The sequence below is a fragment of the Colius striatus genome, chromosome 3 (genome assembly GCF_028858725.1).
Source record: "Colius striatus isolate bColStr4 chromosome 3, bColStr4.1.hap1, whole genome shotgun sequence".
Lineage (NCBI taxonomy): Eukaryota > Metazoa > Chordata > Aves > Coliiformes > Coliidae > Colius > Colius striatus.
Window position 1 is genome coordinate 90,960,033 of NC_084761.1, and position 27,682 is coordinate 90,987,714.

Below are 27,682 nucleotides of genomic sequence, written 5' to 3' on the forward strand. Positions count from 1 at the left end.
GAAATTTTGTTAATGAAACTCTTGCTACAGTGCCCTTCACCATCCTCATTTCCCCCCTTATTGCTGGGACTCGCTCCTCTGGCTCCTCACAGGCTGCACCGAGCCCAGCCCTGAGGGCCACGGCGAGGCAAGCTGCTCTCACTCAGCATCGCCAGCCACGTCTCAGTGCTGGGGAAGCTTTGGCTGGAGAGGAAAGGGCATTTCTGGGTGGGAGCGAGAGGTAGGAGCATCCTAGGCTCCTCTCGCCCCACGCCATCCTCCTCCTGGGGCTCTCCTGCTGATGCTTCCACTGTGTTTGCAAGCGTGAGCGTGGTTAACACATGCTCTACCCTTTAAGCAAGCTCATCACCATAGGTGGTGGTTCCTCCCCTCCTCCCTGCATAATACCTCATAAAATAGTAACTTCCCCTGCCCACTCCAGGAACTACATTAGAGAGGTTTTCCCTTAAAGTGTATTAACAGAGCTGAACCCCTCCACCCCCATCAAATTAAGTGCAGCCAGAAATGGTTTTCTGTATACTTGTGATACCACGTTTGGAAAATGAAACCCTACCAATTCCTTTTTCCACCCCCCCAAGACGTAATTCATGCAAAGTTGCTATTTGTTTAAATAAGTTATAAAAGTTGATACCTCAGGCTAGAAGAAGCTGTAAGTCTTGGTTATTCTTTAGTTGGCAGGCACTGTACATACATACCAGGTACAGACACATGCCGAATCTGCTTTGCATTGCTTTTTGCATTGTACAATTCACAAATCTGACATCATTAAAGCAGTTAATTACCTTTGATGGAAGGCTGCAGTGAGGCCATCTACATTTATCAAACAAGCAGCTGGTTAAGATAATAAGTATATTCCCCTTCACCCCCCCCACCCCTGGTGCTCCCCAAAATGCAATTGTCTATCACAGGTTGCCTCTCTGAAGTGGTGAGATTTGGTGCACACATTAATGTGCAAATGCGTTGCCATAGGAACTGCAGCCTCCATTATGCCTCAATGACACCATTCAGCAGAAGCCAAAACTAAAAATAACAACAAAAAGACTACCCCACCCTTAAAAAAAACCCAAAACCCAACAACATAAAATCAAAACAAACAAACAACACCCTCCCCACCCAAAACAAAAAGGCAGCAAAACAGTCCAACGCACATGCGGAGGGAGCGTGGCCCAGGGCTGCAGGTGACGTGTGGCTACGGAACAGCACAGGGGACACCGGGGTTTGAGCTCAACTTCACACGAGGGTACGACGGGGCTCAGAGTTCAGCTGGTCTGAGTCTGTGCTGGCTTAGGAAGGAGCTGGGAGGAGGGGGAGATGGAGCGGAGTCGTGGTGACCGGATGCACCCAGGCTATCTCAGACGTTTGGCAGAGCGAGGCACATCCGCACCAAGTGCAAGGCCGGTGCTGCGTGTGTGCCAGAGCGCGCGCTTTCCTCTTCATGCATCGTAGCAAGCGGGTTGGGGCGGGGAGGGAGGGAGAGAGGCTGGGGGTTTGCCCCCCTCCCACCTTTTCTTTGAAAACTATTAACCAGTAAATAACAGTAAGACGAACGCGTATTCTACTTACTGGTGCGTGAAATACTGAGGACTGCATTCAAGTAGTATTTCTGCACTATTACGAATGCGTTGCTATGTTATCTTACATCTGGAGGAGGAGACTATGTACACCAGAGCAGGGGTGCTATTCTGCAGTGAAGTTCCTGTGCTTTACGGAGGTACGTGGGGAGGAGAGGCCGCGGCTGCTCCGGCGCGCTGGGTTCCGTCCCACGGCACCACCACCCGCGGCCAGCCCGCCGCGCGGGGCGAGCCGAGACAAGGGACAGGAGGGAACCGGGACTCAACCCAAACGTTGGGGAATTGGTTATTTTTGAAGGGAGAGGAGGAGGAGGAGGAGGGAAGAAAACAAAAAAAAAAGAAGCCACCCTATTTCTCTTTTCGCTTGGTCGGTCGGGTTGTTTCTATTCTTCCCGCAGCTGCAGGCGGTAGCGGTGGTAGCGAAGCTGGAAAAACATTCTCTCCAGTAAGGAGCGCGTCATCCCTGGCAGGGCGTAATGTTCGACGACCCCCACGTGCTTGAAGCCCAAGGACTCGTAGAGCTTGTGGGCTGCCATCTTCACGGCCGTGGTTCCCAGCACGACGGAGGAGTAGTTGTTGAGCATGGCAAACTCCAGCACTTTGCGGCCCAGGGCCTTGGCGATGCCTTTGCCGCGGTAGTTGGAGTCGACGGACATGCGGCGCAGCTCCACCGTGTTGTCCTCCTCGTTGCCCCGTGCCGCCACGATCCCCACCACGTTGCCGTCCAGGACGGCCACCCAGAAGCAGGAGCCTGTGGGAGATAAAGCAGGACATGTAGCCACTGGCCACCCCGGAGGGGTAAGGCAGGCAAAGCACCCGTTGGCAAACACGCTGATGGGAGGCAGGCCTGGGGTCAGCAATCACCTGTCACATATGGGGGCCAACGACCTCCATAAATAAGGACAAAGTTTTCTTTTCCCTTCACGGTAATGAAGGGAATGTTGTTTTCCAAAGTAAAATGCACAGGATAGTCACTACAAACCAAGCCAAGCTTTTTAAGGACCAAGCATTACAACTGTGTTCGGTTGCCATCACAGACACACAGCGACCCTCAGCACATGGTGGGTGCCTTCTGACTCGCACACAGTCACACACTCCTGTCTTACCATTATCACTGAATCACAGAATAGTTGTGGTTGGAAGGGACCTCTAGACACCATTCAGTCCAGCCCTCTGCTAAAGCAGGGTCCTCTCAATCAGGGGGCACAGGAACATGTCCAGGTGGGTTAGGAAACCTCCAGAGGAGACTCCTGTGCCAAGGCTCCCTCACCTAATCAACAGTAACTTCCCTGCAGTGAGTCCCAGCTCAGCAGAGCCCACCTTTGGCTGCTTGTTGAATCCCACCCTAGGACCTGGCAGCAGCACAGGCAGCCCCTCGCACACTTTGCTGCCAAACTCCTCCTTTACTGGGAGCTGAGTTTTCCAGACGCTCTGCTCCCAAGGCAAACAGACTTCAGGAGCTCAGTGTAGGACTTGCCTAAGACAGCTCCAGATAGAAAATCCAAACTGGGCAGGGAGATGCTGTTAAGTGAGAAACTGGGGCCATGGAAGCCAGTAGAGCATCAAGACTGGAAAACGCCATATACAGCCCCCAGAAAGCATATCTCCTGTTATGAAGCTCAAATAATACCAAAACTCACTGGAGAGAAGCACTCATCCCATCTCATCCCACTGCTCACACTGGCCAACAAGCATTAAATGAGAAACTGCTTTAACTCCAGACTATCACAGCACCACATCAGCAAGGAGACCTAAAAAATACCCAACAATAAATGAAATTGAAGTAATGAATTACTCAGGTCTTAACTAAAGTTCTTTACAGAAAATCCTGATGAAGGAAAAGTGTCTTCAACTGAAAAGGGAAGACAAGTGTTGTCAGCACAGGGCAACTGCAACTTTAGCTTGGATGTTGCTTAATTAACACCCAAGAAAGCCACTATTCAATTATAGGAGGCCATGAGAGGCACGACAAGGCTCTCACCGAGAAGAAAAGCACTGACTTTCAGTGCTTAGGAGGAACGTGGCCTCATTCAGAGGAAGAGGACCCCATCACAGAAGAAACCCCCAGCATGCTGTGACCTGCCAGAAGCAGCAGCCTTCTTCCTCGGTGCCAAGCAAAGAAAACCTGGCTTGGGCAGCAGCTCCATCTTTAGCATCAGCCCTGCCAACCACCCCATCCCCAGCATATTTCCACAGTGACTAGCATTAAAACAGCCCAAGTTGGTGCTCAGGGGTGCGCAGCACCATTCCCCCTGCAAAATGAAGGAGGAAAATGAATGAGGCAACTCGGAGTCCTGTGTTACTGTTGGAGAGCAAAGCACGGGGTGGCGGGAGGTGCCTCCCCAGCTGCTGCCCATGGGACAAACGCACCCTGCAACTCAACAAAACCACCAGAAAGAGATGGATGAGGTCCTTCATGCCTCCTCATGGCACAGCCCAGCTGCTGAAGGAAAGCTGGGTGCCAAGGAAGCTGGGGTAGCCAGCCCATGTTCCATCCCCACAGCACACCGGGCTCAGCCCCACCTTCAGAGCCACGTGCAGCTCCAGTGACACTCACTTGTACTCCCACTGTGAGCAAGTCGTCACGCTGTCGCTATCTAGGTCAACAGCTAATCTTTAAAACACCGGGACCCATCTTGACCCATTTATTAGGAGCAGTTAAGATCTCTCTCCTCCACTGCTGCGTTGACAGCATGACTCGCTGCCCCATCTTCACCTGCATCTCAAAATGGAATTCATTCATACACGACCCCAGATGAAGACCTGCAAGTGTTGAAACCCAGCAGCTGCCTTCTGTCTGAATACAAACTGCAGGGCTACAGCTCACCCTCTTCTGCTCTGTTTCAAACCCCTGGTTATGTGGCAGCTCTGCCCAACACCCCCTAGCCCCTCATTGCTCTGGCTGCAGGGCAAGCGCACCATGAAACAGGCCACGGCCATCCTTACCCCTCTGGGCATAGCCGTCTCTTTTAGCTCAGCTGATATATCCCAAAAAGGGGGGTTCATGAGCCTCCCCATGTGGGATGTTCCCCTGGGGGCACACGGTGCCATCCCCAGCACTCATCTGACCCTGAGGCAGCCCCTAAAAGTGCCACAACATAAAGCCACCGCACCCCTCTCCTCCAGGCAGCGATTCCTCATTGAGCTGCTTCTTCAGCAAGTCATCTCCTTTTCCTCAAAGCAGAGCTGCCAACACCGGGTCCTCCTGGCCCTGGCTACATGATTGCTTCCTGCTTTTATTCCTCATTTTCCCTTCTCTGCAACAGCCTCTCACCTCTGCACCCACCAGGCCCAAGAGGCTGCTAAAGCTCACTCAGTAATGCTTTACACTTGTGAAACAGCACATTTTTACTGTTTTAGGTCTTCTGCTTATTTAAAACCCAGCTCTGGCTGTGCTCTCCACAGCAGAGCCCGCAAGGCCCTGCACACCCCCAGGCCCCTCTGACCACCCTCCAGGACAGAGGCCGTGCCCTTGCACCCATCCATCCTGGCTTCAGGCAGCGTGATGGCAAACCCGCACTCCTTGTTAGTTTTTACTTACAACTTTAAAGCTTAATTATAATGATTTTAAGTTCCACATGAAAAGAAATAGTAGCTGGCACATCTCCCGGGGTGTGCTGTGCATGCAACGCTTATAATTAGCAGTAGACAGGACACATCTGTTGAAACAACGTGAGCTGCATTTGGCTTTCGTTTACATCAGTACCAGCAGCTCCTAAGACTTCGACCCACCTTGGGCTTGTGTCACCTCTGGGGACCACCATTGCCCAGACCCTCCAGTCTGCTAAAGACACATTTCCCAAGGTGGCTGTAAGCCCAGGAACAACCTTTCACCTGCAGGTTTCTCAAATCCCTTCTCCAGGAAGGCAGCTGCATCCTATTCAGATGGGGATTTGCTACTGAAGCTTTTTTGGAGTCCCACCATGTGCTGCTGACCTCAGGCTAAGACCTTCTCTCCTCTGGGCAAAGCCTCCAGTTTCAGAGCATGAACCTTGAAGGTCTTCTGGTTGCTTTCTACCTAAGCTCAGCATGACCTCAGCAATCCAGCCAGCTGCAGCTCCTCACCATATCCACTCTTCCAGCAGAACTCTGGAGCAGGGTAGAAGCACCCTGGGAAAACCACCCCACACAGCCACCACCCCCCAGGGCTGGAGCAAGGAGTCTCTTCCCCACCTTCTGTAGACCAAGGGGATTGAATCAGGGCTTGTCTTTTTTTCACTTCTTCATACCTAGGATGAATTCAAATTAACTTCATCTCACCTGTCAGTAACAAGCAATAGCCCTGTTTGCAGTGCTATTAATAGCAGCAGCTGACGTTTTACGCTCTCACACCACTATCTGAAAATAATCACTGCTGCAAAGATGAACACACACCCTGATGGCTACAACTCTCCCTGCTCTTCACATGCTCATCTCGTGGCAGCCTCTTGGGCTCTACCTTCACTCTCACCTGCCTTCATTTTCTGGGGACCCCCTGTCAACTCGTTGCTATTGGTCATCTAAAACCTCTCCAGCTTAACTCCAAAGTCTATTTTTCATAGACAGCTTGCATTTAACTACAGCTGCCCTGTGAGCACCACTTAGGAGCACTGGAGGGACCTACAGGAGGCATTAGCTGTTTCCAGCCAAACACTCAGCCTCTTTGCATCACCATCCCTTGCCTCCCAATCCAACCCGACCTCTCAAAGCTGCCAACAGGTAAAGGGGAGAAGTAGCAGCCACGGAGAGCCCATCAGCCCCTTTGCATAGCTCTCTCCACTCCCCCAGCCCACTGCCTCACCACACAGAGTCTTTAGTACAGCTTTTGCCTGTGAGTTCCTGAAGCAAAGGAAGAGTTTTTTTGTTCTGATCAAAAGAGTGAGACACTGTTTCCCAGAGCAGCTGTGGGTGCCCTGTCTCTGGAAATGTTCAAGGACAGGCTGGATGGGGTTTTAAGCAACCTGAGGTACTGAAAGATGTCCCAGGCCATAGCAGGGGGGCTGGACTAGATGACCCTTAAAGGTCTCTTCCAACCCAAACCACCCTATGACAAAAATCCCTTGGGGCTGTGATGTGTGTAACAAGGAGGATAGTTTTGGGTTGCTTATGCTTCAAGGCAAGGTCCAACATGCTTCCTCAGCTGATGGCACCCAGGGATGGAAAGCACACGATGGCAGTGTCTTTCTGCTCTAAATTTGAGGATGACTCTCAGCTTTGGAGGACCAAAAAAGACTGTTCTAATCTGCTCACCTCACAGACTTCCTCGGCACAGGATCTGCCCTTGATCCTGCTCCCAAAGCGCACACCCCTCCTGCCTGAGGAGGACATGCCGAGCGATCCCCTGGCTGTGCCTGCAGCCCTCCTCCCCGCTGTCAGGAGCTGCTCAGCTCTCCCCCACACAGCCAACAAGGATAGTGGGTGAAAATAAAGTCGTTTATTTTTGCTGCAAATTCTTCTACACCTTTTGGTGAATAAAAGGCTGGTGGGTGGATGGGTGGAAAGACTGGAGCCAAAAGCAATAGCAGAGAGTACTGCTAAGAGGGGAGGGTGGAAATGAGACATCAGCCTTCCCCACCAGCACCAGCCCTACATGACTGACTACAGCAGGGTCCTCCAGATAAGTCTCCTGTCATGCAAGGACCATTTACCCCAAACCCTAGAATTTAACAGCACTGTGTTATTCTGAAAAAAACCTCCCAAAGCTCTGTGTGACAGCTACTTCTAAAATCCATTGTCTTCTAGTAAATTCTAGTATTTCCACAGGAGTAAGCAAAGCTCTGTGCTCCAAAAGTGTCCTGAGCTCACACTTGGGTCTTTCCCAGTGCCAGCACCCACAGAGGGGCTGAGCCAGTTAAAACCTCTCCCTGCTTCCCACAGGGCTGGAGAGAGGACAGAGCAGCTCCTTCGGCCACCACCAATTGGGCTGATTTGCATCAGTGTGGTTGCATCCCTGTGGGAAGGAGTTTTCTTTGGAAGGTCAGCACTAGACAAGCACGGGAACCTTGTCCAGAGGCAGGCCAGGCTTTTTCTTCAAGCATGGCACTGCTGTCTCCCACAGCTGAGCTCTTAGGAACACTTTGAGATTATTTGTGGAACATAATTTCCAGACAGATATGTGACTTCTCAAGGCAACGTCCCTTCAAGCACTGGCTGTGACTTTCAGCTCTGCTGTAGCATGTCACAGCAATGCAAATGTGAGCAATTCCTCTCAAAGTTGTCCCAGGTGATGTCCTCACAGCATCATCCAGATGAGGGAACCACCAGAGCCACTCAGCAGCTACCACCACTGCTGGGAACCCACCAGAAGAACACCAGCTCCAATGCATGCTCACAGCAGAGGTAGGAAAGCATCCCAGGACTGGCCACGGGGAGAAAAGGAAGCTGATATCAAGAGAAACTGTGGCCAGGCCCCCTGAAATTAAAAACTAAGAACCTGCATCCCTGGCAGACATGTGATGTACTGGTGTGAGCTGTGCTGGGAGAAACAGCATCCCACTCAGGGAAAACTCTCTCTATCCCAGATTTTCCCCCAGGATGCTACAAAGGGCAAAAGGGGGGAAAAAACCCCTACAAACCAAACCCCCAAATAATCCCTGTGCTTCCCACAGGACAGGATCTGCAATTGCCCATGTTCCCCACTCTTAATATACCCCCATAAAAGCTTGCCAAAAGTGCCAGGCTTGCTAATCCCAGTGATTCCAATGCTCTCAAACTCCTCTCTGCAACCCACTGACACCACCACTGCACTCCAATACCAGCACAGAGGAAATGCAGCACTGGTGCATCATGAAGCTTTAAATACTTGCCCTTGGAGTCACTTGTTGAGCCTCCCGTGCCACTGTTTGGTGTGATTTTGGCCAGAGCAGGGATGGTCCAAGAAAGGTAGTACAGAGGGAAGAGTGTCCTGCACTGGACACAGTGCTGTGCAGTTATCACTCACTTACAGAGAAGCCCCAAAGCTCAGCATCTCGCCTCTCCTCCTGCCAACACTATTCACATACACAGCTTTAAGTGAGACAGGCCTTGCATGGCAGCAAGTGGACAGAGTCCCCAGCCCAAAGCTGGCTGTGCACTGCTGATGCCATTTCAGTCCCTGTCCTTTTATCCTGTCTGGCTTTTGAAGAGGGAGCAGAGGAACTCAGTGCTTGAGGCAACTCTCCCTCCTCCTTCCCCTCCGTCCTCAGCGAAACACAGGGCAGAGCAGCCAAGTTACATCAATGTCAAGAGAGAAAGGAGGCTCTTCTGGGGACAGCATGGCTGCTGTGATGTGAATTGTTGCTGGCAGGAGGAGTTTGGGGCACAGACAGGGCACATCGGCTGCTGCCCTGCCACAGACATGAGCAGCTTGAGCATACAGACTAACCAAGGACAGGCAGCAGCTACTGACTGCAACTGCTCAACTAGTCAAGATGGGGAGGGATTTACTGCTGTGTTTATGAGGCACGTTATTATCCTATTATCTCTCCTTACCTCCATCTTGAGTTTCTCTCTCTCTCTCCCATCTTTCTAGCTCTCCTTGGCTTCAAGCAGAGCTGCCTAACAGCTTCCACAAGTTCTGCTAATAACTCGACACTTCAGTTAAAAGGCATTCCTGGGGGGCCCCTACAGGATAATGGCATTTCAGAGTAGTTTATGGCCACAGAAACCAGGTGAGATGTGAGAGACCCCAACTCTGACACTCCTGACACCCGTGAGCATCCCTCTACACCAGACAAGACCCAGCCATAGGGGAACAAAAAAACGTCAGGGACACACAAGAATTATTCATGCATGAAATTAGAAACACTGTGGGACCCTTTCCTGTCCATAAATAACTCCACACAGCCCACCACTGCAGGATTCATTGCCTCATTATAAATCATTCCCTGCTGGAAACGCACAGGGCAGCGCATCTGTGTGCTGAGAGTGGGTGACACCTCTTGATTCACGGGGCAGCAGGCGACGAGATCACCTACAAAGCGTGAAGAGATAGATGATTTGGTCCTGAGCAAACAGTTCAGCTGCTACTCCATCGACCTTCTTTTCCATCCTCGCTACCTTTCCCCTTAGCAGTTGTTGTTACTGAGGGCTGGAGCTACTTGCCACCATGTGTAAGCTGAGGCAAAGCCTCCAGAGCTGCCATCAGGAGGGGATGGGTGGGCTGACAGGGACATCCAGCATTTGACCTGCAACACAGCCATGGTGCAGTTCCACTCACATTCACTACCACAAACATTGTGACCCACAACAGCAACGGGTCTCAAACCACCCCAGGAGACAGGAATTCAGGGGTGGCTCTGCAGCTGATGAGCATAAAATGAGGCACACAGCTGTAGTTTACTTCTACTCTGATGGAAGAAGTCAAGAAGTTCTGCAGCAAATGGGCTTCAGAAGTGGCCAGGTTTGGTCCTTAGCAGCATCTCCTACTGTCACCCATCAGGCATTTGTAATGTTCATAAAACCTTTGCTTTAAACCTCACCCTGTTGCTCTGAAACACGTACAAGTGCAGCTCCTACCCACACACCCCACCATGCACACAAAGCTTCTGCAGGACCCATACCAGATGTCTGGATCAACACATGCCATTAGTGCCGTGCCTCATGTCAGCACTTCATGGGGGCATTTCTCCAAGAGGCTTCAGTCCCACAGGGCTCAGCAGCCAAGTGTGACAGCACCAAGGAGCTCAGCAAAGCCCTGGGAAGCACTTGGCACGTCTCAGGAGCAAGTTTTTGATGAGACAGCAAAAAACCCTGGAAGTCCTGCAGACAGGGTAAAGACAGCCCTGCCAGCACATCTCAGAGGGTGCTATATTAAGAAGTCCAGCAGTAGGACCTTAAGGATTTTGTATTTGGCTCTTTTTGCTGGCTGTGATACACCTTGAAAAGCAAAGACTGTAATAAACCCAACATCTAACAACTGTTCAAGGAAAAGCTGCAGAAGTAGTTACAAGGGATGTGTGGTTATCAGGGCAGATGGGGCCCAGTCCAGTGACTGTGCTCTGCCTGCTGGGTCATCAAGACAAAGCACACTTTGAGAAACCAGGCAACTGTCTGTGGTTTGTGCATGTGAGAAATTGTTATTGATAAGCAAAGAATTAAATAGCTTAAAGGAGCGGATAAAGAGTAGAATATGCAATTTTGGCCCTGCATTGTCCTCTCGGGAGTAACTGCACAATGAGACCCAGCTTAGCAGAGCTGACTTAGCAGAATGGACTGGTCTACACAAATGGACAAAAATCAGGGGAAAAAAAAGTTATTTAAAGCACTTTCAGAGTAGATGTTCCCTGTGCAGCTGAAATCCACACTAAACCCATCAACTGCAGAGTCAGACCTCAAGTAAACCAATGCCTTAGAATTTAAACTGTCTCTTAGATACCAGTTTGAAGGAAAAAAGGAAACCAAGCCCTTCTGCCAGCTTTGCTAGCCTGTGCCCTCCCAGCAACTGCCCCAAAAGACTGATGTGACAATTAGCTTCTCATTAGTTAAATTAGTTTACAAAGCTCAATGTGTTGCTGGGTTGTGTTTTAAGCCAGCTCCTTAAAAGGACATTGTTAAGGCTCGCTCTCCATCCTCTACATCAATCTTTCACTCTATGGCTTTATTGCTTTCAGAAAAGCACTGAATCTACATTACAGCACTTTCCACTTCCAAATACTGGAAAAAAAAATAAAAAGAGAAAAATCCACAATTATTGGGTGTTTTAGAGATCATTATTTGTTGGCTGACTTTTACTTCATATGCATTACTGCTAAAAGGCACCGAGCAATAATCATCAAATGACTTTCTTCTAGCTTAGCCATTGGCCTGGCTATAAATCATGTGGGGAAAACAGATAGAATTGATTTTATTTTCACCATCCATCATTACTTGTCTCGTCTAAATTTAGCCAAGACTCCTTTTAGTTCAACAGAAGTGCCTGTAGCTACCTGGGTATTGCGCTAAATGCTTCACAGCAAACAGAGAAACTAACGTTACATTTACTTAAGGTTAAGTAATAAAATGCAAGTCTGAGCTCTATGAGGGCTTCCAAAGAATTTCATGCTGCTCTAACTGAGGTCAATGAGGTGAATCCCCCTCTGGGGTGACCACAGCAAAAGCCTACATGGCTCACTGCAAACAGCTACTTTTAGCCAGCAATAAGGCAGGCAAGATGAACTACACCAGAGAGGCAGGTTCAAACTTACGGTACAGCATAACTATGTGTTAGGACAGAATATCCCATCTAGGTATACAAAGTCTTTAAATCAGTCAGAAAACAAGGCTCAATGTTGCCTCCCCTTACAGCCAGATCACCTACTAGAGCAAAAAGTGATGGACTAAAAACATTTACACACTGAAAATGTGACATCAAAACTCACAACAAAACTCCCAAGACATGCCTAAAAAGGGGCATCAGGGAGGGCAGGGCTGGGAACAGGTCACTCCTGGCAGGAAACCAACTGCATTTTACAGCATCTAATCCCAATGCACGGGATGAGGCAGATGCTGAGTGGTTCCTGCAAGCACATCCAAACCTACATCTGTGAAGCAGAGAAGTGATAGAAAAGGGCAGTGGCACTACATTCAACTGTAAGGATGCACATAATCAGCCATAACATGCTGTAGAACATGGTGGGAGGGTTTTCCTCCCTTAGTACATTCCTGCTGCCCTCCAAAGCCCCTGAATGTGGACATCACCATAGCAGCCAATGAGCAGTAACAACGAATAGCAGTTCACAGTACTCATGGTGCAGAAACACGGACCAAAAAAAGCCTCAGAGCCCAGAGCAGCTCCTCAGTTTTCTTTCCTGGGGTACACCAGGAACTGCCAAAAAGGAGACTGCATTTCATCAAATGCAACATGGCAAAGAGAAGGTACCATGATGCTCTCCTACCACTCACAACAAACACAACTCTGCTGCACTCCAAGCCTTTCTGCAGATAACTCGAGCTTCACAAGAAGCCTGCCTTGTTGTTAACATAATGAATCAAACCTCCCTGACCTCTGACCTTCCACTGTATTAATAATCTACAGGAGTGAAACACCAGTCACAAAGAGCTGTATTTTCTCTGAAGTCACAGTGAAGAATTCATTACTCAACATGGAGGAAGACATCAGAATAAAAGAAAAGGTTCCGTGCACAGATTTGGTGTAAAGTACAGGCTGAAGTCAGATGGTACATGGCTTGATCTCCTTGAGCCTGTTGCAAGCAATAAATATTGTCTTATTTCTAGCATAGCAGCTTGAAACAGCGCTGCACACATACCCTTCCCAGAACCTGGGCATTCAACAAGGATGCCAGCTACAATCAGATAGGACCAAACACCCCATCATATCACAGCACATGAATAGTCACCATCTGCCACACCGAGATAAGCCCCTAAAACCCACTGCAATGGAATGGGGAGAGCTCAAGGGGCGAGGAGCAAGGGAGGCCCTGAAGCACAGCCCAGTACTTCTGTCCTTCTCAGCCACTCAGCAACTGGCCTTCTTTGAGCACTTCTCACCAGGACCAGTCCTGTCTGACCTCTTAGCATGAGTCCCCCAAGCAATGGATCAAACCTATTCCCCTAACCTCTGGGTAAGGAGCAGATGAATAAATACCAAGGGAATTGAAACCCACAGCCTCTCTGTCATTAAGGCAGCACGGTGTGTCTGCAGAGACACTAAACCTGGCATGGAAGGTGATTAAAAAACATGAAAGAGGCAATTTCCACCTGCAGCAAGCCAAGAAATGAGGCTTTTCCTGGTAAAGCAGGTCTGCCATGCACCTCTGACATCCAAGGCTAGAGGCAGCAAAATGACTAACACTTCAGTTTGCAGCAAATGCAACTTCTGACCCACACAAATAAATGAATACCTAGCCAACCTCTCTGGAAACAAACCTTCCAAATAGTGCCTAAGTGCTTGTAACATCATCACGCTTCAAACACTGGAAAGCTTCCTCCAGCAATGACTCATATCCAAAAGCATGCCAACCAGCCCACCCTCCCCTGTAAGAGCAGGGAAGGAGGTGCTCACCCCACTAAATGAGATCAAATCCTGAAGCTGACTTGGCCAAGAAGGCAGATGACCAGCAGGACCAGAGCAGTGACTGTCCCCCTGTACTCAGCGCTGATGAGGCCATATATCAAATACTGTGCTCAGCTCTGGGCCCCTCACTACAAGAAGGACACTGAGGTGGTGTAGCGTGTCCAGAGATGGGCATTGGAGCTGGGAAAGAGTCTGGAGAACAAGTCTGATGAGAAGCACCTGCAGGAACTAGGGATGTTTAGCCTGGAGGCTGAGGGGGAGGTTTACATTGGAGACTAGGAAGAACTTTTTCACTGAGAGGGTTTTTAGACACTGGTACAGGTTGCCCAGGGAGGTGGTGGAATTCCCATCCCTGGAGATATTTAAATGCCATGTGACTGAGGTGCTGAGGGACATGGTTTAGTGATGGGCTTAGCAGAGTGAGGTAGTGATTGGACTTGATGACCTTAAAAGCTTTTTCCAACCAAAATGATTCTATGACTTGTCTGGATTTACTGTGAGTATTTAATCCCTGCAGGGCTGTCATATTTATGTCTATATCAGCCAAACTAAGCTCTGGTGTTAGGTTGCTCCTGTATGTCCTACCTATGTATGTTAATGTAAAGGGCTCCTCCCCATCCCATGGGAGTTCTACAGTTCACTTCCTTCCGTTGTCTAGAAAACCAAAGTCCTCTACAAAGCCTCAGCATTGTCTCCTTTCAGCAACCACGCTGCAGACCCCAGCAAGACCTCCTGAACAGTTTGAGTCTCCATCACTACCTATCACCTCAATTTTTAACTCTCAGCAAACCAGTGGCAACACCCTATGTAAAGGCAGAGCACTGCCACGACACAGACCTGGATGCCCACTGTTGTTATTTCTACATCTTTCTTCCAGTACATCAAAGCCAATGCACCTTGGGTGTCATTCTACTGAACTCCACTACTCCAGACTTAAACCAGACCATTTATTCAATGTGGCAGCGTAACAAAGTTCTACATCCACAAATACATGAACATCTGTCAAGCTGGGCACAGACAATGGATCCATTGTGGATGATGCCTTAACAGAAAGTGAAAATTAGATGTGTAAATCTCTGCAGCTCTAAAAGTAAAAAGGAAAAACGACTCCTTTGCCACCTGTTCAGACTACCATGCCAGACCAACCTGGCCAAAAAGTCCATAGATGGTCCATAACCATTCAGTTACTCCCAGATCTCCTGTGTACCTGACTGTGTACCACCCCCTTACACCCCACATCCCCATGGGTGGGCTTCCTTTGAGCCCCAGCCTCAACACCATTCATGAGAGCAGGGGATTTAGGAAGCATTTGCAAAATAAATCAATAGAGTGAGTAGGTAACAGGCATAGAGAAGACATGGTGGAAATGAAGGGGACCTCTTCAGGGCTACTGAAAGCAGATACTTCCATGCCATGTACCATCAGCTTGCAGCACACTCATTCACCAAGCATCTTGCAGAAAGGGGATTGACTTATGAATATGAACAGCACCTACAGCAAACAGAGCCCAGAGAGATGCACATCCACACAAACCTGAATAGAAACACAGTATTTTGAGGATCTTTGGATCAAAATGTTGCTACAAAGGCAACACTAAATAACACTAAACCCCTATAACCAATGCTAAACCAGGGAAGAATTACTGTAAGAGCAGGTTCACAGCTGTAAATCTTCTTTCCAATGCACCAGTTCTCCCTAAAGCAGCATAAATTCCTCTTGCAGGCAGCTGATAGCACACACACAGAGTGAACTCAAGGTTCACTCCTCCACTGCATTTCCCATTTACGTCAAAGGTCTCCTGTAAACATCAAAAGAGCACTTGGACCCATACTGAAGGATGTGCCCAAGCACACACTAAACTCCCAAGAGACAAAGGATTTAAGCTCATGATTAAGTCAATGCAAATGTTCCACTGAATTTTTAAGCCATACTGTCCCAGAGTTCAGCCTCAGTGAATGGGGCTGGGATGTTGTGGAGTTTGGAGGGTCTTCTTTACAGTTTCACCGAAACCCTCTTTGGCTGTTTGAGTTACCCATGAAAAATGCTCCCCTTTCTCAAGGATCCTTGCAGATGCTTTTCAGACCAGCGATGGCTCAAAAAAAGCTCCGTAAAACCCGATGATGCCTTATTCCCAAATGAAAATCACTGCCCAAGGGCACAGCTTCATGTTAGCCTCTGCACACTTGCAGGTTCTGAAGCCACACCATATGTATATTTTCATAGCCATTAAGTGAATCTAATGGACTCTTAAAGGCAGCAAAACCTTGAAAAGATGTTTTACAAACACCTCTTTTTAAACAGTTTCAAAATCTCTCATTAGCATCTCTTTTGTACAGTATCTTCCCCCTGCTCACTGTCTCTCTTTTTTAACAAGTCCCACCATAAATAAGGACTTAACCAAGATGCTCTCTGCTATTATGCAAGACAATAATGGGGTTTCTTCTATGCTTTTATTGCTTGTCCCACCACCTAAGATTGCTCAGTGCTTACAAATGGCAGGTGCTCCAAAACCAGGCTCTTTTCAAAAGCTTCTCTTTGCAATTCTACTATTTAAACATTATTTTAAATTGAAAGACTACAGATTTAGGTCTTCCCTGGATTCCCACTAGAAGTGTTACACAGTGTTTCTGATGCTGTTATCTAGTTCCAGGGAGGATGAACAGATTTGGCACCTCCAAAAAAAGAACAAAAAGCCCTGATCTCAGCAAATGAAATGGGCTTTTTGCTGTACTCTGACTGCAATAACCATTTTATACATCCTATTAAAATGGAAAGAATGGGGGTTAGAGGGAAAAAAAAAAAAAATCACAGTGGAAAAGATCAATAGCCCATGTTTAGATCCATTTGGGAGTGATGGGGGTCAGATGCTCTAAAGAAGGTGCAAGAAATCCTGTTGTTGGCAGTTCAGTTGCCTTTAGGCAAAACATTCTGTCCCCACCGCAGACATGTGGGGTTTGTGAACTGATGCACTCTGTTTTCAGCTTAGCAGACACAATATTCTCATGCTGTTGACTTCTAACTTTTTTCTCATTTTTGTTATTCTCAGTATTCTACCAAAAAAATACCCCACAACCTGTGTTTACCATGCAAAACACTCAAATGACAAATTAAGGGGAAGAAAGTACTTATAGAATGAAATTAAGCAAAGGGACATCAATTTAAAAGCATGTGAGGAAGGGGAAGATCAGAGACATACAAAGAAGGATGTTGGGTGTGGGACCACCACTCTTGGGAAATGCCAGAAGCGATGAACGAAGCAAGAACCAGACCTGACAAACTCAGCAGAGAACTCAACACAGGCATGGACAAGAGAGCCAAGCAGAACTCAAAGGATGAATACACAAACATTGCAGTTTGACACAAAACTGGGAAAACTGGGATGCAGAACTGCTGTGGCAGGGGAAGGCAGAGGGGAAAATGGATAACATAATTCAAGGAACCACTACTGGTTCTCAATAGTAGGCATCTGATAGCCCTTGAAATGAGTGTTGTATGTGAGGTGCACTGAGGAGTCGTTCACAGCCAGGCAGCTGGTCCATCACCCCCATTCAATCAGCAGCATTAGCACAGAGCCACAACTGTAAAAAGCAAATAAACCTGCATCTCTGATAAGGGTTTCCAAGTCAGGATTCAAGCACATTGGCAAGAGAGAGCTGGAGCAGCTTGTATAGCAATTACTAGGGACTGAGGATAAATCTAGGCAAATAACATAAAAACACAGGTCTTTGTCAATTCAAAACAGTTTACACATTTCTCCTGAATTCATCAAAGATCTTCAGCTGGGAAAGAAAACACAGGGGATGTCCCAGCTGCTGGGATTTGGGAGACAGTCCCCCTCAACACCACCTCTCCTACATCAGTATAAAATGCCTGAACATCTCATCTAAATGGGGCAAGCCCAGCACTAGCTCAGTATACATTTAGTAGTGTCACACAAAGAACAGAGGGATCTGCCTGGGATGTAACAAACATTAACTGTATCATGGCTCTACTATAATCTGTATTTTTTTAAAACAGATACTTCAGCCTAATCTTGGTTTCTTCAGGAAGCATATAAAAGAATCAACAATTTAGTTTCACTCTGAAAAAATTATCACATTCACCACTCACCACCTTTTTTTGCTTCTTTTGCTTTTTTCCACTAAAAAAAACAGAGGGTGTAGTAAATCAGCTTCATTTGGATCAAAACTATCCTGTCTTTTACTTTCCACTTCCTGAACTGAAAAAATCATTTTCTCATAAAACCTCTGGCTTCCAGTTTTGCCACTTGGATGAATCCTAGAAGCAGCACGTGAAGTTTAAGTGACAAATATTAGTTGCAAGCTACCATTCCAAGCAGTACATTCTCACATGTAACTAACATGTTGTATTTTTCTATCAGCATTTATGCCATTGCAAATCCAACTTTAAATAGCAGTATCTCATGCAGACATTTAAAATACATGTGTAAAGCATGTTTCCCACTACTTATTTTGAAAAGTTTCCCTTCACTCCTATTTTAAAGCAGAATCTCAGCTTGATACTAAACTGTGGGAGTCAAGGTCTAAATTTTAGAGTCACCTCATAAGAAGGAACATTTTCAGTTCTTGAAAGAAACACTCAAAGCCTTATAGAAGACAATCAGTGACACTGTGTATGCTTTCATAAATAGTTAATTGATTGCTGGGGTCCAACAGGTCAAGGTGACTTAAAAGAATGGCTCAAAGCCATCTGTACCAGGTACCACAGGCTCTACCTGACTATAACCAGACCACTACAAATGGAGTATTGAGGGTGGCCTCAATAAAAAGGCTCTCAATAAAAACCAACACCCCAAACAAAGACAACCCCCCCCCAAACTTTATTTGATTACTTGTAATAGATGTGTAAATAGACCTAGGTAAGACACCTCCTATCCTTGGATTCCCTTGAAGACTGCTTTCATTAGCCACCTGGGAGAAAAAAGAAACAATTCCTCAGCTTCCTACAGGGGGTGGGAGGGGAAATAAAAGGAAAAAAAAGGTCTAAAAATATAATTTGAAGCTCCCTGACACAGAAAGCACAACAAAGGCCTGTACACCCTTTGGCTCTTCACAAAACCAGGTACTGGGAAAACACTGCTAAGTCTCTTTTTGCCTTAGTCTTTGCCCTAGTGGCTCCTGGCCATCTTCATCCTGAGTGATTAAATATAACCTGCTGGAATAAAGATTGAAACCTACAGAAGGAATTTCAGAAATCTGGAGAGATTTTCAATGGTCAGTCTTCTTGAAAATCAAGTTGTGCATTTAGGCTTCTACACAAACTGCTTTTTTTCACTATGCTTAGAGGTCTTACGACCTCTCCTTCTCTGGAGACATTCAAAACCCACCTGGATGAGCTCCTGTGTGACCTACTCTAGGTGGTCATGCTCTGGCAGAGGGGTTGGCCTAGATGATCTTTTGAGGTCCCTTCCAACTCTTAAGATTCTGTGAAGATAGGGAGCAATGATAATTTCTGAAGTATTCAGGCCCTTGGTTGTGCAACACTAGGAAGAACCAACCTGACTACACACACTCTTGGATAAATCTAAGAGGCTAAACATAATACTAAATATAATTAATAGAATATAATGATGTGCTTGGGAATAAGATTTTTCAGTTCATGTTCTCACATCCAAAATTCAGTGTCAAGCAAATCTCAAAGCTTTGTAGTTTTAAAACCCTCGTCACTAGATACCTCACACAGAGCCCAGATTTAGGCTGCTATGAAAATCTTAACCTTAAATAGACTTTTGGGTGTTTTAAATCCTGGCCATTCCTAAGAAAGCAAGAGAAGGAAGAAAACATTACATTGTGTACTGTCATGAACATCACTCACATGTATGGGAATTTCTGAATACCTGCTGGCAGGGTTTCCTTACCCAGCCAGTCATGGCTACAACTCAAATGCTGCTGCACTGACTGACAGCCATGGCAATGAGGGACTATCTTTGGAGGGGATTTTTGAATGCAGGAAAATAAAGGAGGTTATATTGCTCTACAAAACTTACTACGAAGTCTATTTTTGTCTAATTTTGACATGGGACCATGCCAAAACTCATGAATCTGAAGGGAGAGCTATTTTTGTCTCATGGATACACATGTTGAGGAATGGGTTTGTGCATATGTTCCTGTTCCAGTAACAAATAAACAGGAGGGAGGGAAGGCTGGGGTATCTTGCCTGTGCTTATTCCATTTGTGAGGACGAAACAGCCCCCAAGCCACAGGCTGCTCTGCTCACATAACTTCAGTTTTCCCATGTGCCAGCCCCTGGCTAACAGCATTGCTCTTCACACTATTTGAACCCCCCAAAGTGGAAAAAATCTGTGATTGCTGTGGGGCAGAAAGACGCTGGAGCTGCTGGCATGGGCTGAGCGGAGCTGCTGTGCACAGCTCGGCACTGAGGGCCGCGGGCTGGGTCACCTCCTGCTCTGCCTGGTACAGCGCTGAGCTGCCTTCGGCCCATCCCTTCTTTCTGGGACCAGAGAAAGCCCTCAGTCAGCTCTGGCAGCTGCTGTGCTGTGGGCTGGGGCTGACCTTGGCTGCCCTAGGCCTTGCCCACTGTGCCCACGCCAAGCACTCTCAGGACACGGCCGCTTCCAGAGGCAAAGCTGAGGCTCACCTGCAGCCACGTGTGATGGAGCACAAGTCACCTCGGAAGAGGGGGGTTTTGGGAGAGGCAACCCAACTGTAAAAACATTTTACATCATTCAAACAAATACAGAATACTTCATTACCACTGCTGTACTAAGCACATCCCTAACATTTGGAAATATGAGATGGTTTTCCTCTCGTTTCCCAATAAACTCTGCACTGGAGATGAGAAATGCCAAACCAGCAGTTCCAGTGCTGCTTAACTGTAGAAACTCAAAAGCAACAATGCCAACTGCTAAGCAGCAGCATCCCTGACTGACCCCCTTGCAGGAGGTCAGCCTCTGAAATAGTCAGCTACCTCCCACTACAAAATACATTAAAGTTCTCTAACCCTAATCTTGTAGGATCTCTGTGATATGGAGATTGAATCCCTTGAAGGACCCTCATTGAATTACAGAGCAATGCCAGCAATGAGACAGGACAGACCCTTTGCTGACTGAAGACAAGACCTGACCCAGCAGCAATAAGGAGCATAGTTGTGAAACACCAAGGCAGAGATAAGGACACAGCCTCTCCCCTGGGTTTTCCAGCCCCAAACCCCACTCCAGACTCCCTAGTGCCCTATGCTGTGCTTGAGGAGAGGCACACATGAAAACCCCCACACAGGACAGCAATCAGGGGTTTGGAAGATCCCTGAGGTCAGGGCACAGCATAAGACAGCAAGAAATGATGAAGATAGGGATGCTTCAGATTCCAGCTGCCTCTCAGGTGAGTGGGGCAGGGCTCTCCAAAAACACATTCCTCCACTGAGAAGCAGCAGCAGCTCTGAGTATTCCCCTGGCTTCAGGTAACTAAGCCCTTTCTTTGCTAGGCAAGGGCTGCTCTATTCTTTCCAAACAATGTTATCATTTAGCAGCTTATCTAGCAGCTTGACCATTACCCAGAATGTGGAAGAACTGGGCTCCAGGGCCGTCCCCTCTGCCCTGGGGGCTCTGTAGTGGGGAGAAACTCCTCTGGCTTGCAAAGTGTCTGGGCATAGCAGAGCAATGGCAGCTCCCAGGTTGAAGATCTCCCAAGGTGGCCCCTGTACTTTCTCTGCACCCCAAAATTCACTGCTGCTCACCTCACAGTCCTCTGAGGGCCCAGCACTCACTGAGTAAAGTTAGCAGGAACCACATGATTCACATCCAGCTGTTCACTCCCTTGCAAGGACTTAGGTTCAACTCCTCTGGTGTCACCTCTGTCCTTCTGGCATCAAACCTGCTGAGCCCAATCCAAGAGCACAACTAAAATACTGGCTTGTTACCCAGACAAACATCTCACTGAAGGAAAGGAAGATCTCAAAAGGATCTCACCTTCTCACAACCCAACTCTTGCCCCATCTCAACTGGTGCCCTGAGAAGGACGTGATTCCAAAACTTATGCCAAGAAGGGCAGGACATCCCTCGTTGGGCTCAGCTGAGGAACATGCCACAGGAATTGTGCCCTAATGAGCTACCCTGGAGCCCCTCTTTCTTAGGGCGCTATTCCTGAGGAAGGTCAAGATATCACTGCAGACTCTTCACCTTCACTCTTGTGTACCAGGGGACAAAGGGCAGTGGATTAGGCAGGCTCTGCTCTCCCCAGACAGAGGCAGAGGAACAGAGGCACGCTTTCCCTCCCACAACAAGGCAGTCAGAGGCACCCAGTCGCTCAAGGAGCATGAGATGTGCAGCCCATGCTGCAAAGTGCAGGGTGCCACGGTTAACCATGGGACCCTGTACCTCCTGCACCAACCGCTTTGGCCACTGTACCACCACAGCTCTCCAGGCTGCCTGCCCATCCTTCCATGCAGCCACTCAGCTCCTTGCCAGTGCCCAAAATCCCCAGCAAGGGCCACCTCCCACCACAATCAGATCTCCCACCACGACACGTATACACACCCACAGTAGACCTTGCCAGGCCTGCCAGCAATAGGAGATAACAGTCCAAAACACCCTGGAAAGATATTGCTACCTCATCAGCCAAAGCCCCTCAAAGCAGACCCTGCCAGGCCAGCCAGCAGCAGGAGATAACAAATCACCTCAGAAAGACATTGCTAGCCCATCAGCCAAAGCCCTGGTTCTGCTCATTTTGGGAAGCAGAAATTGCATGGGAGACAAGCAATCTTGCTCTCCATCAGCTCTCCAGGAGATTCTCTAACACACCAACCACTGCAAAAAATACACAACACAATCAACTGGGACAGAAGCTTACAATGAAGACACACTGTAAAATTGATTAGTCGTCCAAGTCATCAGACCATAAAAGCAGCTCCAGCTGTGCTCCTCTTATTTGTGTGGAGAAATGCAAGAGGCAGAACTCTAATTCCTTCTTTATTTTGTTGTTTTTGTTTACTAGAGCCTGAGTTATTCCAGTTGACAATTAAGCCCATTATCCAACCCCCCCACCTCAGTGCCTTCTTTCATAGCCTACGAAGAAGGAAAATATTAAAGAAAAAATCCAATAAGTGCTATTTTACACCTCAGGAAGGTGTCTGAACCATTCAACCTTCTAAGACCCCAGCACAGGACTTGACACAAGCAACTCCTTTCAAATCAACAGCAATTTCAAGTCACCCCACTGTGTGTGAGCTCAAAGTTAAGCACTGGCCCAAAGATCTTGCCAGATCCTTGGCATAAAAGTGTAGGAAGGCAAGAGAAAATAAACACATTTTGGCTCGTGAGTGGCTGCAAAATCACTGTCAGCATGTATTTCTTGGTTCTTACAAAAGCCAGCTGAGGAAATTTAAAACAATAACAAACTTGGAGGCAAATGGTTCAGAAAAACTGCAGAAGAAAACCCTCCAATAGGATGTAACTCATGGGATTGTTGGACACTGATCATTAAACTGTGTTGCAAACTTCAAGCCTTATGGTTCAGTCTTAAAACCAACCTACAGTTTCTGCAGGTGCTTTGGGAAAAGCGTCAAAAATTCCTTGTTTTAAGAGTTAAAACATCCCCTCATTGTAGACACCTGCCTTACCAGAGGCTATTTGCTGTAGTTGCTCTGTACAAGAGAACCCCAGCCCCTGGTACTACACTACAAACCACAAGTGCCACGGATGCCAAAACCTCAGCAAAGCCGCAATCAACATCACAATTTGAGACCTTAAGACCCCATTCCAGTTCTACCTTTGTGTTTGTCACCCTAAGAAGAATTCACAAATCCCCCACAGATATGCTCCCTTCCTCTGTTTTCCATGTTGGGAAAAAAATACTCAAGCAGGGCTTCTCCAAAGCAGCAGCACAAAGCTGTCTAGTTATACTCCCAGCCAAAGCCAGGCCAATCTGCAGTTACATCAGGTTGGGTATTTTTAACTTGTCTAGTCAAGGTCTGGCCATCTCCAGCCTCTCTGGGTCCCTGTTCCCACATCCCCTGACCCTCATTGTGACCATTTCTTACTCTTAACACCTCACTGAGAAAGCTCTCACTAGTATCTCAGCTGGAGCAACACACAGGACAAGCTGTTCTCACTCCCACCCCAACCGTTTCTGCCTGTGTGCTACTTTGTAAACTAGCCAAATAAAAGACAAATTTGGGGCTGAAAGGGGCTTTATTGTCATTTCATCTGTCCTTTGGGCAGGATGGGCAGCTCTGCCACAGCACATCGTTGCCTTTCTCCGTACATTCAGACAGATGAGGCAGATCAGACAGCCTCTGAAGCACACAAAACCTCAGGCTTTTCCAACGTGACTGTATTTATACTGCTCTCTTACAGGGAAGACATCGAGCAGTTGTATTCTGGGGAAACAGGAGCAAAACACTGGAATCACCATCATGCACAGCTACACCAACAGCACCACACGGCTTCATGGCACATGCAGAGGTGCTGCTGGCGGTGGCAGTTCTGACCCATGGACACCTCTCTACCCTCCACATCCCAACACTGTTTTGGTCTTTACCTAAATACAACTCCAGCCAACTTGTTTATTACCACTATCAAGAACCTTTAACAAGCACCGACAATCCCATAAATCTGGTTTTCATGGCACGGCAGAAGCGTAATTACACTTGATTAAACTCTGTCAAAAATTAAAACCCACGCACTTGCTCTAAAATCACAATCAGCTCTTTTAGGTACCAAATAAAAACAAATAAAAGCAATGCTAACGTTTCGAAGCCGTGTTGGCAACGCAGCTGAAACCAGAAACAAATCAAGGGCATTCCTTACTCTTCCTTTGAGTCCCTTTCCTTTATTTTCTATATATGCTAGTGCTATAGACACAGGCATTTTGCTTCATGCCCTGAGCTGCGACCATACAAGTCCCAAGCACTAAGGAGTAATGCAGATCAAGCATCCCCTAACTCCATATTACACATTCTTATTCTCCAAGAGGCCCCTACTACTTTCTCCAGCACAATACGCTGTTGAACCACATCACAGAGGTTGGGAAATGTTTTGCTATGAGCCCTTTCATCTTTGTGACACTACCTTTAATGAAGATTGAGCCTTTAGAATACAAGTTATCATCGCTTAAGTTTTACACAGACAAGTGGTGTACATGGAACACAACCCATCTGTAAGATGGGACAAGATCTGTACAAGAGATGCACTACGATGGGAAACGAAACCTAAAGCAAGCATATCTAAGATATTTGGGGATTTTTATTAGAGGAGGAGCATCACTGCAGCAAAATGTAATACTGAACATTAGAAGTGAAGGAAAGTTGGCAGCTCTGATACCTCCTATGAGCCCTCTCATAGGAGAGTGCACAGGAGGAGGTTTGTCACACCTGGGGAACAGCAGTGATACAGCGAAAATATGGTCACATGAGAAAACAAGAGTAGGTACCTTGAGAAGATGGAAATAAGGTGGGATACTGGCACTGCCTTGCTCTCCCAGCTCACCACTGGTACTATCCAACCACTAAAAGCAAACCTCAAACCCCAAGAGACTACCCAGACATCCCCTTGCTCTGGTCCTCAACGTGGATGTATGCCCACAAAGAAGGAAAAAGCACCTCAAAAGTTCTAAAGGGGCATTTCTATTTTTATTTTTTTAAATAACCACATAAGAGAACTTTTACAGCTTAACATATTAGCATTAGATACTCTATTTTTAATTACATGTACCTAAGGAACAAATGGATGAATGCATATTAAGTCAAACCAGGGCAGCATCCTTTACATACCTGATCTGTGCCTCCTCCAAAACACTTTGCATTAAGGAATGTTCTTCAATAATACAGGAAAACAGGCACAATAACTAAAACAGGTTCCTCTATGCATTAGGGCTAAGAAAGGCCTTTTCATCTCCCCCTCCTCCCTCTCTCAGAGCTAACACCAAGCGCAAGGAGCAAAGAAACACCAAGCTCAAGAAGCAAGGGCTGTGAAGGATCTGGCCTGCAGTAAGTAACCCGCACTGCCCAGCCTCAGTGTCCCCGAGCCCTTGTGGGACCAGGGGGCCCAGGAGTGCTGCGCTCAGGGGGCAGATGGAGGCTGCCTGAGATGACTAGACATTTTTAGGGAGGAGGGGGGAGGAGAGGAAAAAAACCCCAAAAGCCCAAACCAAACCAAAACCAGAGGTGGTTCTGTGCCTGGTGTAGCTCAAAAGCTGCATTGTGGTGACTCTGGAGCTTGCTCGGTGCTGCTGGCAGGAGGAAGAGGTACAGGCAGCAGGGAGCAGCCATGTTCCCGGCGCAGGGCCGGGGGAAGGGAAGGGAAGGCTCCCTCCGGGGAAGTCAGACTCACCTGGCGGTTTCATGTAATATTGCTCAATATCGGACATGTCCGTGTGCAGCGCACAATCGAGATAGTGCAGGATAACTTTTCTACTGAAGTAGTACCTCATGCCCATCAGAAAGATGGGCAAACAGCAGGTCAGCAGGAAGGACTTGGTCACAACAAAGCACATTACTATGGAGATAAGGAAGAGAAATAAACGATACCTGTCAGAAAAGAGAATTTAGTGTTGATTTGGGAATACAAACTCATTATTAAAACAAAACAAGCACAGACAAAACACACATTTGCAGCAACTCACGGCATTATCACGTTAGGTGACAGCGTAGCATGCTGACAGAACCCAGAGAAGTTTAGGGGGTGCCTGGAGAGAGCCGCTGGGAAGGATGCTGCCCTGCCACTGCAGGTGCCACCGAACTGCCGCCCCCGCACCCCGACACAGGCTGGTGTGGCCGCGCAGCCCCCAGGCCCCGCTCTGCTCGGCAAAGCCCCGCTGCGGGCACGCCGCTCCGCAGCCATGTGCTTCTCACTGCGGCATTACTATTTCCATCACGGGGAGCACCAGCTCCCTGCTCGCCGACGTGCCGGGCTGCTGCCGAAGACACTGGGGGCTTCCGCGGACACCCCCGAGACGGCGGCTCTCCTCCCGGCATGGCCTCAGCATCCCAGCCTCTCCGGCTGAGACCCCCCCTGCACCCCGACTGCCTGCTGGGGGCTCACCCAGCACAGGGCCCCATTCTCCCCCCGGCTGTGGCACGGGAGGGGTGCTGCCTGCAGCCACCGTCAGCCCAAAGCTTGCTCGTGGCAGGGGGCACATTTCCGAGGAGAGAGAGATACACGTTACTTATAGTGCGAGCCCCGCTTCGACTAATTAATGCCACAGGGGAAGGGGGAGAGCGCACCTTGCAGGCGCTATTTTGGGCGTGTATTTTGGGGGGAGGTGACCCCCCCGCCCTCCGCGCCCCGGCTCGGCCCTGCCGCAGGGGTTATCCCGCTCACTCCAGGGGAGTGGGTAAAGTGGGGGCTGGGGGGGCTCCGCTGTCGATCCCGGCCGTCTCCAGGCAACGCCGGCACGCGGCGGCCCCCCGCGCTGCGCTGCGCGGGGGCGGTGCAGTGCGCGGTGCAAAGCGCGCTCCGCTCGCCTTCACCGCACTGCCCCCCGCCCCAGCTCCCCAGCCCGGGAATAACTGGAAGGACGACTCTACCTTCGAGCCCTGCGCAACCTACGCGGCGACCCGCCACCTTCCCCTCCCCCTAGGCTCGCCACCTTTCAAATCCGCATCGCCCGGCCGCCTCGGGCCCCCCCCGCAGCGCTGCGGCTCCGCGGCCGCCCCGCATCGCCCCGCACGATGCCGCAGCGCGCCCGGGCCGGCGGGTCCCCGGCTCCTCCCGCCTCTCCGACCATTTTGTGAAGACACAGCGAGGTGAGGTGGGAAAAAAATGAAACACCCCAACCAAAGCTAGAAAACCCACCGCAGGACCCCCTCCCCCAAAAGGGAGCGGATACTCACCCGCCAGCAGCCCGTAGAGCAGCTGAGTGAGGGGCTGCTGCTTCAGCCCCCGGAACGCCGTGTTGGGGATCCGCTCCATGATACCCTCGTAAAATATTCGCCGTACCACCTCCTGCTCGGAGGGGTGGAATTCGCGGATATAGACATTATCGCGTCTGGGGTCCTCTTTTGGGGAGCCGAGGGGAGGTGGAGGGGAGGCAGGAGAGCCCGCCAAAGAGGGCCACATCTGGGAGGAGGAAACAATGATCGTGTCTTTTTTGGATCCTGGGATTGATTCATGATCTTCCGCCACAATCTTGGTCTCACAAACCATCTTGGGAGACAGACAATGCAT

The 27,682-nt window shown here is 48.5% G+C and overlaps 1 protein-coding gene across 1 annotated transcript; it reads right to left on the reverse strand.

Annotated features, from left to right (window-relative positions):
• Window positions 1-1,954: 1,954 nt before the first annotated feature.
• On the reverse strand, window positions 1,955-27,682 carry NAT8L (N-acetyltransferase 8 like). Its single transcript, XM_061993776.1, has 3 exons — window positions 27,349-27,682; window positions 25,847-26,011; window positions 1,955-2,322 (listed from the first exon to the last, which is right to left on the reverse strand). The coding sequence occupies exons 1-3, from the start codon at window positions 27,680-27,682 to the stop codon at window positions 1,955-1,957; spliced, it is 867 nt and encodes a 288-aa protein (XP_061849760.1).